General features: G+C 43.3%; 1 protein-coding gene across 9 annotated transcripts in view; it reads right to left on the bottom strand.

Moving 5' to 3' along the window:
• kif16ba (kinesin family member 16Ba) overlaps positions 1–14,572 on the bottom strand; it is a 291,583-nt gene that overhangs the window by 256,554 nt on the left and 20,457 nt on the right. Inside the window, exons 15-25 of one of the 9 annotated variants that reach the window (XR_007569898.1) lie at positions 13,570–13,707; positions 12,635–12,717; positions 12,454–12,542; positions 10,523–10,555; positions 10,075–10,128; positions 8,267–9,616; positions 7,326–7,484; positions 7,030–7,136; positions 5,518–5,564; positions 5,147–5,194; positions 1,200–1,322 (exon numbers count right to left, since the gene is read on the bottom strand). Coding sequence is in view for 8 of the 9 variants with exons in the window: in XM_050043674.1 (XP_049899631.1) it covers positions 2,204–4,198; positions 5,147–5,194; positions 5,518–5,562; positions 7,031–7,136; positions 7,326–7,484; positions 8,267–9,616; positions 10,075–10,128; positions 10,523–10,555; positions 12,454–12,542; positions 12,635–12,717; positions 13,570–13,707 (4,100 nt within the window). In the remaining variant the exon portion in view is untranslated. Of the gene's footprint in view, positions 1–1,199; positions 1,323–1,500; positions 4,199–5,146; positions 5,195–5,517; positions 5,565–7,029; positions 7,137–7,325; positions 7,485–8,266; positions 9,617–10,074; positions 10,129–10,522; positions 10,556–12,453; positions 12,543–12,634; positions 12,718–13,569; positions 13,708–14,572 lie in introns of those variants that run through there. The other 8 variants (XM_050043679.1, XM_050043674.1, XM_050043680.1 and 5 more) reach the window with 8 other exon arrangements.

Raw genomic sequence — 14,572 nt, 5'->3', positions numbered from 1 at the left:
GAAAAAAAGCTTGTTTAGTGGACTAACTTTGCACTTGAAGGTTGCCCGTTCACTTACGTTTTAACAGGTCTGATGCTACTATGCGCCCCGGCTGTATCTAGGCTAACGGCTAACATGCTAACTATTATTTGTATGTCACTAGTCACTTGAAACAAATTTAGGACGATAGGAGACAGGTTGGGATAAACCGAAATTTCCCTTTAACATATGAATTCTTGAGTTATGGCCAAAAACATATTTTTGTGAGGTCATAGTGACCTTGACCTTTGACTTGAAGTTAATTCTTCAGTCTAAGAGGACTTTTGTGTCAAAGTTAAAGAAGTTCAGTCATGGTGTTCTTGAGATATTGCGTTCATGAAAATGAGGCAGATGCAAGGTCACAATAACCCTGACTCCTTAACCTTGAATCCTGGAGAGGCGTCAGACGGACAGTAGGTGGCGTGACGCCTCCCTAATATCAGCTGATTGACAGATCAGCTGATAAAGACGTGTCACAACCACCAAGTGACACTTCTGAGGAAGGTGGAAGTTTCCACCGAAACATGTCAAGGTATGTAACATCCTAACACGTCTGAGATAAAAGAACAATTAAAGTCATTATCAGAAACTAAAGACATAATGAACACCAGTGGACCAATTACCTTGACCTTTGACCAAAATCCAATCACTTAATTGTTGAATCCAAGTGAATATTTGTACCAAATTTGAAGAAATTCCCTCACAGTGTTCTTTAGATGTCACATTCACCAAAATGAAACCGACAAGGTCACAATGACCTTGACCTTTGACCACCAAATTTGAAGAAATTCCCTTGAGCTGTTCTTGGATATCATGTTCATAAGAATGAGATGGATGCAAGGTCACAGTGATCTTTGTCCAATAACCACCAAAAACTTATCAGTTCATTGTTGAGTGCAAGTGGACATTCATGCAAAATTTGAAAAAAATTCCCTCAAGCCGTTCTTGAGATATCGCATTGACAACAATGGGACGGACCGACAATCCGTACTACTTTTACTTCAACAAGCATGAAACCTTTGAAATGTTCAACAAAATAAAAGTGAAAATGGATTACATTCTGAAATAAAAAAGACAAAACATAAGATAACAATTAAGGTCGAATAACATGGCCAGAGAGAGATGCATGGTGAAAGACGAGCGAGTGATGATGAAGATAAACACCAGCTGAGTGTACTCACCTTCACCTCGAACTCAAAGTGCTCGTCCTTCCCCTGCCCGCGGAGAACGTAACGAGGAATGCAAATTTTGACGGGATCCTGAAGGCCGTCGGTGCTCGCCACAAGAGAGCGAGAGACCAGGTGCTGCAGAGGAAGTCATCGGGGGAAGGAAAAAAGACAGGAAGAGAGAAGAAGGAAGAGGTGGAGAGTAAAGGGTTGACTCAGAAAAAATGACAACAATTGTCGTGAATCAATTTCTTGAACTTGATGTCAAAAATGATTTACTGGGATTACTAAATATAATCAGGCAATAATAATCATGGAAAGTTCAATCTTTATTAACTTGTTTACAAAATTAACACGTTCTCATTGCAATTTTTACAGGCACATTAATCAGATACATACTAATCACAGTTCATCTGTAATCACAGCACGACAAATCCTCCCATTTTCTTCAAGTCATCACATCACAATCATTTTTCTTAAAGTGCAAGCTGCAAAATTTTAGACCAAACGGTGCGATTAAGTGACATCAGCATTTTCCCTTTGAAACAAATAAGATCAAAAGTTAAACAAGAATAATCAAGAATCGTCAACATGACTAAAAACAGGAAATAGACACAGCCAAAAAACATTTCACTTTCACAAATACAACTGATTCATTTATTATGACTACAAATACACTACAGAAATTATAAGAGATTACAGCTAATACAAACCAGCATGCTCTGTGCATCTTAATCTCAAAAGACAATCTTAGAACTTTGTGGCAAAAAGGCTGAATGACAGAATAACATTTGAATTACAGGCTGAAAAGTTTATAAAATGTTTAAAAGAAATTCTAAAAATACTTTAGGATGTGTCCATTTTTACTTTGGCTCAATGATGAATCACCTTTTTGGACATCCTAAAGCAAATAAGGTGGCTGATCATTTCTTTCTTTTTAAAATTCCTCCTTGGGTAAGGTTGGTAGGGACACTGCATTTGTGAATGAATCCAGGTAACACCATTTTTAGGTGAGTAACTCAGGTACAAAGATGATTAATCAAGATCACAGCTTCTGAAGTGCAACCAAAAGACAACTTCCAGGAATCGCACTGGCTACTGGAATGAGAGACAGAGGGTATGTCAGCTGAGCCTCGTCTGGACTCCATCTTCCTCCTTCGAGTTTGTGGTTTGTGAGTTGTGAACGTGATATCAACCACTACGCAGTTATCACTCTGCCTCACAAGCAAGCATCTGATGTCTGAACGCTTTCGGACATCGAGTCCCTGAAACTGGGGCTTGGCAGGAACCAGAGTGGAGCCCCGTGGCACCGGGTGAAAGACGCCGTCCTCCCGGAGAAGAGCCATGTGAGTGTCCGTCAGGAGAAATTGAAAAATGGCGTCTTGATGCACTCGGGTAGGGTTCTTGACCCTGACGCTGGTGTAGAGCAGAGGACAAATGTGTGCCAGAGAAGGTTTGCCTGGACCATCCATGTTCCCGTGGACAATGTAGAGCAGGTCTGCAAGGACCCGCTTGAATCTAGTGGTGACGTGAATGCCGTTGTCCAGGACGATGTCAGGAACACGCGATGTCCAATCCAGAGAGAGGACCATGAGATCATGAGTTAGTAACGGGTGATCTTCAGTCCCTTCAGAGAACTTCTCAGGAGAGAGAACCTTCAGTAAAGCCTTGCAAAACTCCTGAGTAAGCTCTTTGCTGTGGGTAAAGACAACCAAGATGGTGTCTTCGGTCCAGCCAATCAGGCGAATGTGCTGCCCTGCCAAGCTTATCTGGACCTCCTTAATTTCCATGAGATTAAAATGGTGACAAACAGCTAAGATGTCATCTGATTTCTTTTCACTTGCCACCACTATAATGTCCTTTGCTGTCAAAAGCAAGCAGCCAGGTTTTGGGATTGGTTGCTTACAGTTGGCAGTTTTGAGCCAGAAGATATTCAAAAGTTTGTTGACTTTCATCTGAGGAACCAGAGATTCCAACTTTCCTAGCATCTTCTGGGATGTAAGTGGCTGCAGCTGAGACAACGCAGGTGGCAGCTGGACCAGCCTCTGATGAAACACTTCAGGACATGTGTTTTTGAGAGACGACACAGAGCCTTCGGGCCATCCTGAGACGCCCGGGATTGTAGACATGCTGAATTTCTGGGGATGACTAAGGGCGCAATCCCTTGGTTGATCAACCAAACTGACATTGTTGTCTGCAAGGATGCAAGGGTCTGGCTCTGGTTTACGCTGCGCTCGGTGAATCAGTGGCAGCTCTTTGGACATCATGGTCACATACTGAGAGACTACCACCTTCATGTCATCCACTCGGACATTTCGAATGAGGTCACGTGTGCCTTGTAGCCTTCTACCAGCGTCTTTGTACGCTTCAGACAGCTTTCCAGCAAAATACCCAAAAACATAGCTGCTGCTGGCCGCCACTTTCCCAGCTACTGTATCTGTCTCTTGTTTTATTAGCCCATGAATGGATTCCTTCGACTCCTGCTTGGAATTGATGTCAACATTGACAGAGTTCTGCACCATTGACGATTGAGCATTGGGAAGTCCTGCATCTTCTACTATGCCTGAGTCACATGTTTGGTGCTGGACTTTGTCCTCTGAGTAAGGATAAGAGCATCCTTTTACCTTTTTTCTGTCTTCAATTGGTTTATCATGCTCACCAGGAACACAGCACACAGAATCTTTTCTTAATTTTTCGGTAATATTCTCGTTTTCATCAAATCCCTCCGTGTTTGGCGAGGTGACACAAAACTTGTGTTGTCCAATGTCAAGATGATCAAGTTCACAAGCATCTCGGTCCAGTCCTCCTACAGGGATATTCACTCCTTGCCACCATTTGTAAGACCCTTCCCCTTCTTCGTTCAAGACTTCAGCTGTGGATTCTAGTTTTTCTTCTCTGCAAAGCTTTGAGAGGCCGTTCTCTGGTTCTTCCAACACGTTTTCCTGGATGTTAGGAGAGGAGTTTGCCTCAAGTTCCCGGGCAGACAGGAAGCTAGACCACAACCCGCCGTCTTTCTGTGTGCACAAGGGAGGAGTCCATGACTACAGCGTCAAGAGGGATGTGAGGGCTCTTTGAATTATACTGAAGTCCATAATTCACCCCAATGAGAATTACAGCTCCTCCATCACCAGGTGCAGTTGAGTTGTAAGTGATTGAAAATTAACAGTGTGAAGAGGTTTGGCATGCAAATTAGGATGACAAGTGTACAAAAAAAATACTCTCAACTTCTTTTTGAAGACTTAAATTCATATCAAACATGGGCAAATGACATTTGCAAATAAGTCTTATGATTATAACCGTTGTGACTGGATGGATGGTCGTCACAGTTTCTAGCTCAAACTCCACCCATCAAGCACCTTATTTGAATGGGAAAAAAGCCATCTGCAAGTGCTGTTTACCCATGTTTGATTCCACGTTGTTTGAAATGAAGGACTACCAGCTAAAATATTACATGTTTGATCTTTTAAAGGTTTTGTCGTCTTCTTTTCCATGCATCGGTTTGCTACCATTCCAAAGTAGGAGAATGGGCTTCCTTTTTCATGGCATGATCTTCCAAAAACAACAGAGTTGCCAAATTTTTAAGAATGACAAAACTCAAATTTGCCTTTTCAATCGTCGTCTCGTAAAATAAAAGCCAAAAAAAAAACAAAAACTGAAGCGGCCGATACTAATGATTGGAATAATGAAAGGAAATGCATCTGTCTGTGCATGTTTGGCAAACCTGAAGATTTAAAATGGAAACCCATTCACCATTTCTCTTTAAATTGTATTGAATGTGTAAAGTTGTATGAGTTGTCCAGTTTTAGATTTTTCCCATGCATATGAACAAAAATAGGCACGTTTTTACGTAATGCAGTAACACAGAACCACGGCCATTGTAAATGTGTAGCAGGATTACAGATTTGAAATGATTAGTGATTAAATGTAATAATACCAAAACCAGAATAGGATCCTTGTCTTACCTCATATTTATGCCTCCTTGGATTAATGTTTTGCAGCTTTTCATCATCCTGAAAACAACAAAACTTCACATCAACTCTCAGTATTATTAAATATTCTATTTGTTTTTAATCTGCAAAATCACAAGCAGCCTTTTTAAATCAGTAATGCAAAGTTGTAAATTATACTTCACGATGACAGGAGAAAGGGGACAAATTAAATAAAACCAGGATAAATTAAAACCCATGTGGAGAAGAACCCAATTAAAAGACATTTGCAAACCAAACTGATTGTTAGGAGAGTGAATGAGTCGATCCAGGACCGTATTTGGGAGAGTCATGCAGATTACAGAGCAGGGAAAGTCTCATTCAGAGCAGGTGGATCCTGGTCTTACCTCATCTGTTAATCTAACAGAGCTACAGTCACTAGTTTCCTCCTCCTGCAGGGTTAAAGAGCTAAATATCAGTTCTACAGAGAAAGATGCTTCGACTTGCACTCTGTCACTGGACCTGCTGCATTTCTTTATTCACTCTTTACTTTTAAGAGCCAAATATATATTTTAGAAATAATACAGAATGGGTGGATATGTACATTATATGCATGTATTCATATCTATAAACTAGGGGTGTCACAATTTGATTCTAAAATGAGAAATTGATTGAAAAATTTCGACTGTCGAAATCAAAAGTAGGATCAGCCATTCTCCCAGTATTTGCTTTCTTATTTTGTGTTTAACAGTTTTTCCCAACTGACAGGTGAAATATGTTATTGTGATCATCTTTTAAATGAACCCTTTAAATCTGACCATACAGCCGTCCAAAAAGAATATGGCAGTTATATCACACTTGATAGAGTCCTGCACCGATGGTTAACAAAAAAACTGCGTAACGGGTAAAAATATGTGAATGTATAAATTCACGGGTGCAGGCATGGGTAAAGACGAACTACACGCTGGTGGGCGACGGTTGAGAACAAACACATATTCTTTATTTTTCAGAATAAAGCAAAGTAAAAAGATGTGTGGTTTATGTGTAATATTCTAACATCTAAATCACTATTATCAAGCTGCAGTTGCTTTTATTTTGAAAGTCAGTGACACAAGTGTAACCTCTGACCCCGTAGTCACATTGGTCACCGACGTGGAGGACTCCAGCCATGAAACTTTGCAGCCTGAGGATGAGGTGGCAGCCTACATGGAGTTCAAGACACCCAAGGAGGATCCTTTGGAGGTTTGATGGTGGTGGAAGGAGCATGCTAACATGTTTCCTAACCTGGCAGTGATTGAATGTTTTCACCATCCTGGCATCGAACGCAGCCAGTGAACAACTTTTCCTCCTCTAGATTTCAAATTCAAGAATAGAGAACCCAGCTTCATGTGAGTGACTACAGCCTGTGTGTGTTTAATCACGGGTATGGGTTGTGGGCGGGTGCGGGTTTGTCTTAGATTTAATGACGGGTAACGGGTCGGTTCTGGTACTGAGCTTTATGGGTATGGGCGGGTGCAGGTTTCCAAAAAGGGACCCGTGTAGGACTCTGCTTGATACCATTTTTCATTTAAAAAAGGAATTTGAAAATGTAAATGACAGTTTTCACAGCGTGAAACCAATAATCTGTTAATTTTTACGAATCAAGACTGGATAGTCTAACGATGGCAATAACCTTCAGTGCTGAAAAAGGGTTTAAATTCAAAGTCAAATCTTTTATTTTCATTTACATTAACAGTGACAGTGCCAAACGGTGTAGGTTTTTAGCTAAAAATATCATCTGTAATCAAAGTAAAGAGATGTTTTAGTGTATGACTGTTCTTATGTCAGCTGGTTTAGACGCTGAGAAGTAAAACAATCAGCAGCACGTAAATAAAACCTCTTGTGTTAATTAAAGTAACAAATGAAGTCTGCAGTTCTTACCCTGAGCGATTCACAGGACAGAGACAGATCCAGGTTGCTGCTGCCATTGAGAAGATTCATCTTGCGTAACCTTCGCTGGACTTCCTCTTCAATGTACGCATTTATCCTGGTAAATAAGGACAATGATGAAGAACCAACGTTAGCAAAAACAACTAATGAATAAAAATACCAAACAGGCGATGGACAGATAACCCTCTATCTGCACTTCATCAGTGACAGTTGGTGAGAGTAAGAGTTAATATTTGTGTGACAAAACAGAGGACAGCTCTGCAGAGTTAACGGAGTAAAGGCGAACCTGTCGTCGGACAGCGGCAGCAGAGTGTTCAGACTCTGGATGTGGCTGACCGGAGAGCTGTTGTGACTCGTTTTCTCATCATTACTGATGGAGTGAGACCTGTTGTTGTCCTCCCCTTCACTGATCCTCTGTCTCAGCTTCTGGATCTCCCGCTCCACCCTACAGAGGAAAAACAACAAGACTATGAGCTGTTGTAATTTGTGATTTCCTTATTATTTCATTAATGATATAATATTATTATTTCATTATTAATTTAAGAACATAGAACTGCAACAAAATCAGTGATATAGTTTTACAGTTTGCTTCAAATCTTCAGTAAAAACTGAAGAAAAATGATCTCTCATTTCTTTAGTTTGTGTGCTTGGACTGAAACTGCAGGTTCATGTAGGGTCAGGCGTGATTTTTTGGTCCCGATCAGAGGTCTAGTCTGCCTTCTCTCAAATATAATGGAACTAAATGGAATTTAGCTTGTGGTGCGCCAAAAAGGTTCATTACAGAAACGTAGCAGCAATGTCTCTTTCCAGAAATCATGACGTGGTTACTCAAGATAACCCACAGACTTTGTTGTGAGCAGGAAGTATTTTATTTTTACTAAACTACACCTGCCAACCGTATCACTGTGCAGAAGGAAGCGTGCATCTACTCATGTACAAGAGGCTCGTGCTTGTGACAGCGGGGGATGTAAACGTTAACGGCGTCCTTCTCAGCTGAGCTGTAACATTAGCTCATTCAGTGGTGCAAGGTGAGCTAGCAGATGGTGCTCCTGCCGTATGCTCTACGGTCGATATCTCCAACACTCAGCAGCTCACACCAAAACGATCTAGACTGATAATTAGCACTACAGGTGAGAGGAAAAATAAATACATATTTTTATTTTTGGGTGAGTTGTCCCTTTAAATTAACTCACTGCATGTTTTGTAAGTTCTATTAAAAGCTCTGACCTCTGCTGGTCCAGGTCGGGCCCCGTCCTCTGGTTCCTGATGACGGAGTTCTTGTGTCTCTGCTCCTCAGTGTCGGGCTCCAGGGAGACACTGCGTCTCAGGGCCGAGTGCCTCCTCTCCAGCCGGGCCACTGCCTGCTCCATCGCCTCCCTCTGCTGCTTCTCCTTTGACTCCAGGATCTCCTTCTCCTTCCTCCTGACCTTCTCCTCCTGCCGCGCCACGTTGGCCGTGAACTCGTAGGTCTCCTGAAGCTGCTGGAGCTGCTGAGCGCTGTGCCAGTGGAGGTTCAGTTTCTCCTCTTTGTCCTCCAGCTCCTTCTCCACCTGGAACAGCGTGTTGTCAAGCCCCGGCGGGCTGTCGCAGTTCCCGTTGCTGCCTCCACCGCTGCGCTCCAGCATCTCGGCGGCTCTCTGCTTCTCCTCGGCCAGCGCAGGAAGGAGGCTGTCGGCCAAGCTGGCCAGCTGACGCTCCTTAAACTGCAGTCTGTGCTCCGCCTGTTTGACCAGCTGCTCCTCCTGGCAGACAGCTGTAGCGTCCTGCGCCCCCTTCTCCTGCGTCTCTTTCAGCTGTTGATGTCGGTCTTTGAGGCCGTGAGCGAGGTGCAGCAGTGTGTTGCGCTCAGCAATGACCTCTTTCTCCAGGCGCTCCCTCTGCTGCTGGAGCCCCTCCTCCAGCTGACCCAGCTCCTTCACCTGGGCCTCCTTGAAGTTTGTGTATCGTGCCTGGGCAGATCTCGCCTCCTCACTGGCGTCCTCCACATCAGGCCGCTCTGCAGCCTCTTTGGCGCGGAGAAGTGCCTCTCTGATCTCAGCCAGGGCTCGACATTCCTCCTGCAGGCGGCGGGCGTCCTCCCGGGTCAGCAGGGTGTTGGCTGCTTCGTGTTTCTCTCTCAGCTGCTCCTCCAGCCTCCCCACCAGACTCAGCTGCTCCCGCTCCTGCTCCTCCAGCCGCCGCCGCTCAGTCTCCAGACGAACCTTCTGCTCTTCGCGTTCCCTCTTCAGTCTCTCCAGCTCACGGTAGATCTCAGTCTGCTCTGCAGCCTCCTGCTGCCGCCGCTGCTCCTCGTCCTGCTCCTCCTCTGCTTCACCCTCCTGCTGCCGCTTCCGCAGCTGGAGGTCCTCCCTGTGTATCTCTGAGCGTCTCTCCTCCTCAAAACGCTGTTTCTCTGCCAGGAAGTCTCGCAGGCGGATCTCAATGTCCTGGCTGCGGCGGCGGAGGCTCTCCTCCTGATGGAGGATCCGCTGCTGCACCTCCTCAGACTCCTTACGCTGACTCTCCACCTCCTGCTGCAGGCGCTCCAGCTCTGCCTTCTCACTCTGGTGCTTTGCCTCCATCTCCTTGATCAGCCTCCTTCAGCAGCGACAAAAAGAAAAAACAGTGGGACATGTTTATGTGCAGAAATTTGTGTGTCCTCAGCCTCAGCGAAGTCTGTCTGGCATCAACATGGAAAAATACTTTTCTTGACGGTTACTTGGGCTTCAGAAGCTTTTATAAATTGCATTTTAGTATTTTGGTGTGGCGGCTGGTAAAATGTACCTCCATTTACTGTTTTTTTATAATTTTTTATAATTAAGTGCTGTTAGAATACACTTTAATAAAAGTACTGTTAAAATGAAATAAATCAAAGCAAAACCACTGGTGCTTTTATTCTGAAGCACCCAGCTCGAATCGGGCTGGATGTGATTGAACAGTGACAGTGTCGCTGTTGACACACATGGATGTGCGGGGGAGTGTGTGCGATGTGTGTGTTTGTGGCTTTAAAAAAAAAAAAAAAAAGACGTCTCCCTGTAGTTATTTAATTCTCGTACCTTTTCAGCTCCAGTTTCTCCAGCTCTTCTCGCTGCTGTCTCTCAAACTCCAACCTGTAAACACAACAACCTTCATCAGCTACTATCATCAAGAACACACACACGCGCGCGCACGCACACACACACACACACACACACACACACACACACACACACACACACATCAAAATCTGACACCACAACTAGTAAAGTGCAGTAGGTGAAAGCAGCAGTCGACACATGTACAGACAGGCTTCACATGAAATGGCAGGCGTGGTGAGAAAAGCAACGATGCATTCTCTACTCTTAGACGTCAAAATGGAGACAGAAGCAGCAAGGTGGAGTGCAAAATAATAATGTAAAATAAAAACAGATAATGAGGGTTTCGGGCTGAGACACTGGACAAGTCAACACGTCTTTGTGTCAAAAAAACGGGACAGTTAGACAGGAAGTGGACGGCTGAGTCTACCTGAGGAAGACGGGGCCCTTCTCAGTGAAGAGACTGTCGACAGGACAGGGTTCATACAATTAATTCACCGACATAGAGTGTGTACAGATGACAGGAAACTGTGCGATCAATAGTCTTACAATACTGCTTACAGAGAGCGGAAACATTCTGTCCTGCACAAACAACCAAACATATCTCTCTGGTACTAGAGGGAAACTCACATAGCGTCCAAAATGGAAACAGGTCATCGTCTGGGGAGCAGGGACGTGGCCAGTAAATATTGGTTTAAATGTGATTAAGGATTTGGCCTGTTGGTGGCGGTGGAGGAAAGACCCACAGTACATTTTAGTAAATCTGCATTCTTACAACACAAGGCTGCCATTATTCTGCATTTCTCTTGTTGTTAAAAAAACCCATGAAAAGACAAAACCAACAAAGTGTTAGTCCATCTCTCGATACTGTGTGACTTCCTGTCTGTGGCTATCAGCTCAAAGCCCGCTGGTTCCTACTGAAGACATGAATCATTAAAAACACAAATATGTAGTTTCATGTTTAAAGTCTCAGTAATTTCCTCGGATATTTCCACAAGTATATGCTTCATGCAAACACTGTGGGCTTGCACCAGCATCACTTGCCCCAAGAATTAAACCACTGGAGCAACATTCCACAGACCTCATCAAGAATTATACAAAGACCTACTGACTGAGCACACACAGAGAGGCAGTCAGAGCTACAGGCTACAATGAGGCTAAAAACAGAGTTCAAATGAGGTTTTTCCAAACAACTTTTTATGTCGGGGCTTCAGGACACTTGGATCACTACGGACGAGCAGTATGGAGATATTCTGTGGTTTCAATTATGTGTTTTTGGACGTTTGAATCTGGGGCGCCGTCAGCCTCCATTAGGTGGAGTTGTGTTGCTACCTCCTCTCCCCTTGGATCTCTGCAAGTGTTGTGAGGACTCTAAAACTTCACATGAGCCTCCTTCGGCATATGGGTGAGTAGATAATGGCTGTATGTTCATTTTTGGGTGCACTATCCCTTTAAGGTTTCCTTTGTGGATTTTATTTTAATCTCTGTTCTTTTTGCTTTTTCTTATTAATTTTATAATAAATACACACAAAAAAAAATAAAGTCTAAATTTCCTTAAATATCTGCCCACTGTAGTTTTCATCAAACAAACAGGGGGAACTAATGACTTTGTTGGAGACTATATTCAGCGGTGGATTAATCCACATTTGGTGCTCTACTCAGTGTTTGTGGCAGCAGGACGGTGTGTGTGGGACTGAGTCAAAATCAACTACAGAGTTTGCGTTCATGGAGATGAAGGAACACGTCACCCAGTGCAACAGTGTGTTTTTGGACAACAGTGAAGTGCTATGGCTCAGAAATGAAGATAAATTAGGCTGCAGATAATCACAGAATGATATAATAGTTGGTAGATATATATATTGTTGGTTTGGGTCTTTTTTGGGTTGTGTTGACAATGAGAAAAATACAAAATATCAACAGACTGAGACGTTAAGTCCTGCCTCTATTGGTGCAACAAATATGGCAGTGCGCTGCAGGGTCTCTTCAGAAAAACAGAAAACTTCAAGAGTTTAATGCAACCTTGTTCAAGTTTGAGTTTATCGTCCTTTTTTTTTTTTTTGCAGAATCCCTCTGCGGTTGCATCTTTATGATCTGTGAACAATGTCTTTCATTCAGTTTGATTCACTATGTAAAGCTCAATGTTTCAGACACATTTTGTTTTTTATTATATCTCATCTAAAGCATTTTGTTCTTTGTCAGTGCTGTATGAATGCAGATAAACTAACGATAGCAGAAGATGCACATCAGCTCTGAAAAGTGGAGAATCTGAAGTCCTGGTTTTGATGCAGAGGGGAGATGCACTGCAGGGTCTGAGCTGATAATCACATGCAGCTGACGTAATCTGTGTATGCAAACACTCACCCGGGGTTGTAGAGCATCACAGTGGACAGGTTTTCACACGACTTGGACAGATCCGTCATAGAGAGGCTGAATGTGGAGAGCAGGCCGCTCTGAGGGGGAAAAAGACTCAAAACATCACACAGAGGATCAATCTGACCTTCAGGTTCTCTACAGGACACACTGTCAGGAGATGAAGTCTCACCTTTCGCTTCTCCCTCAGCTTGGCCGCCTCCTTTGGATGGTTGAACCGAAACATGTTCGTCCTGCCGAGCAGAATAACGGCACCTGGACCACACAACAAACAACAGAAACTGAAAACTGTACAGACTCCTGAAGATTAAACATGTCCTCAGTTTCAAGTGACATTAAGAGCAAACTATTTTTCTACCTGGACACTATGTTTATATGTTTTTGTGTCTAAGTGACAACTGGAGACAAATTGGTCCAGTATTGAGAGAGCGCGTGGCGAAACAGGCTGCGATGTAAGCAGTGTAGGTGCACCCTGTCAACTTATGTCCATCACAAGTGCTTGTTTTTCCCACTGACAGGCTCAGGCTGTTATTCTGAGTGTCCTGTAACTTTCACTTGTTTCATTATGTTTTGTGTCCATGTCTCGCTGAAGGAGAAGTCTCGTTCTGGAATCTCACGAGAGGTGACTTTCTGCAGGAAGAAAACTGTCAGAACACGAGTGAGGAGTGTCGGAAATAGTTTGCTGTGCCCGGGTACAGAAAGGACATCTTACTCTAAAGTTAAAGATTTTCAGTGTCATGGCTGAATATTAAGCTGATTTCAACAATGTTAAAAGTCTGTGAGGTTTCAGAACGAGGCTTCTCCTTTGGCGAAACTTGGACACAAAACAGAACAGAACAAGTGAAATTAACGGGAAACGTTTCATTTCTCTGTAGGGTCCATTCTGTAATCTCTTAAAACATTTATAATAACAATCTGAGCCTGTTAGTGTTCAAAAGAAGCACTCGTACTGGACAGAAATTGACAGGACACACCTGCCCCAGGTGGTTACATTGCAGCCTGTTTCACTGGACCAATTGTTCTCATGGTTCCTCTTTAAGATGACTGAATAACTGAATAAAAGTCAAACGTTTCTAAATTTCTTTTAAGACGTCGTGTGGCTCTCACCTTGGTTGAGCTGCGACGGCTCCGTCACTTGAACTCCATTAACTGAACACTGAGCTCCGCTGAGCGGCACCAGAGTCACTTTACCATTCTGGTTCTCAAACATACAGTGCTCACTTTCCAGGTCCAGACCGTGCAGGACTGCAGGAAGAAGAAATAACACAGGAGAGACATGGATACTGCACACTGCCAATTCAACTTCTGCACAATTATAATAATCAGTTATAGAGCTGCTGTGTAAAAGAAGAGAGAGTGAAGTTCTTAAAGTGGAAATGGACACATTTGGTGCTTTAACCACCAACCACCAGGCATGACCTCCTGGGAAAATGAAGGCTCCATTTACAGCACAAAGGAAGCATGTCGATCACTGCGTAACCAAAAGAGGAATAGGATAGAGCTTGTTTTCCCTGGTAGCTATCAGTGGCTATCCCCAGTTACCAAAGAGCACCAGTGTAAGTTCTTTGCAGTTTGTAGCCAAGTAGCAGAAATGGTGGACGGTGTAACGGCCAAAGTAACTGTGGAAAATAAAGTGGAGTGTGTCTTGTGTTGTTCGTAGTTGCTAGGCTTTGAGTGAAACCAAAGAGCAATGTGGTTCAACATTTAACCACTTGGAACCACAAGAAGGGGAAACATCTAAACGTTGTCTGTTTCCACTTAAACAGGAAGATAAAGATACATGTTCTAGGAAAAACAGATTTTAAGTGGGTCATAAATATTTTCTAAAAGTCTTAAATGAGTTTCTCAAGAGATCAAACTTCTTTTGGGGAAAAGTAAGAACATTGTTTGACTTTTATATGATAACTACTGGTTATTATCTCACTATATAATGATGAAAACTGTGTGTGTGTGTGTGTGTGCGTGTGTGTGTGCGTGTGCGCGTCTGTTCCACGTTTTTCTCCTCACTGACTTGGTCAATCCATGTGAAATTTGGCACCGTGGTAGAGGGTCATGGGAGGATGCCAATGAAGCAATATTACATCAATTGGCCAAAGGGGGGCGCTATAGC

The sequence above is a fragment of the Epinephelus moara genome, chromosome 5 (assembly GCF_006386435.1).
Source record: "Epinephelus moara isolate mb chromosome 5, YSFRI_EMoa_1.0, whole genome shotgun sequence".
Classification (NCBI taxonomy): domain Eukaryota; kingdom Metazoa; phylum Chordata; class Actinopteri; order Perciformes; family Serranidae; genus Epinephelus; species Epinephelus moara.
The sequence above is the reverse complement of the archived record's forward strand: the minus strand, read 5'-3'. Positions and strand labels throughout refer to the sequence as shown.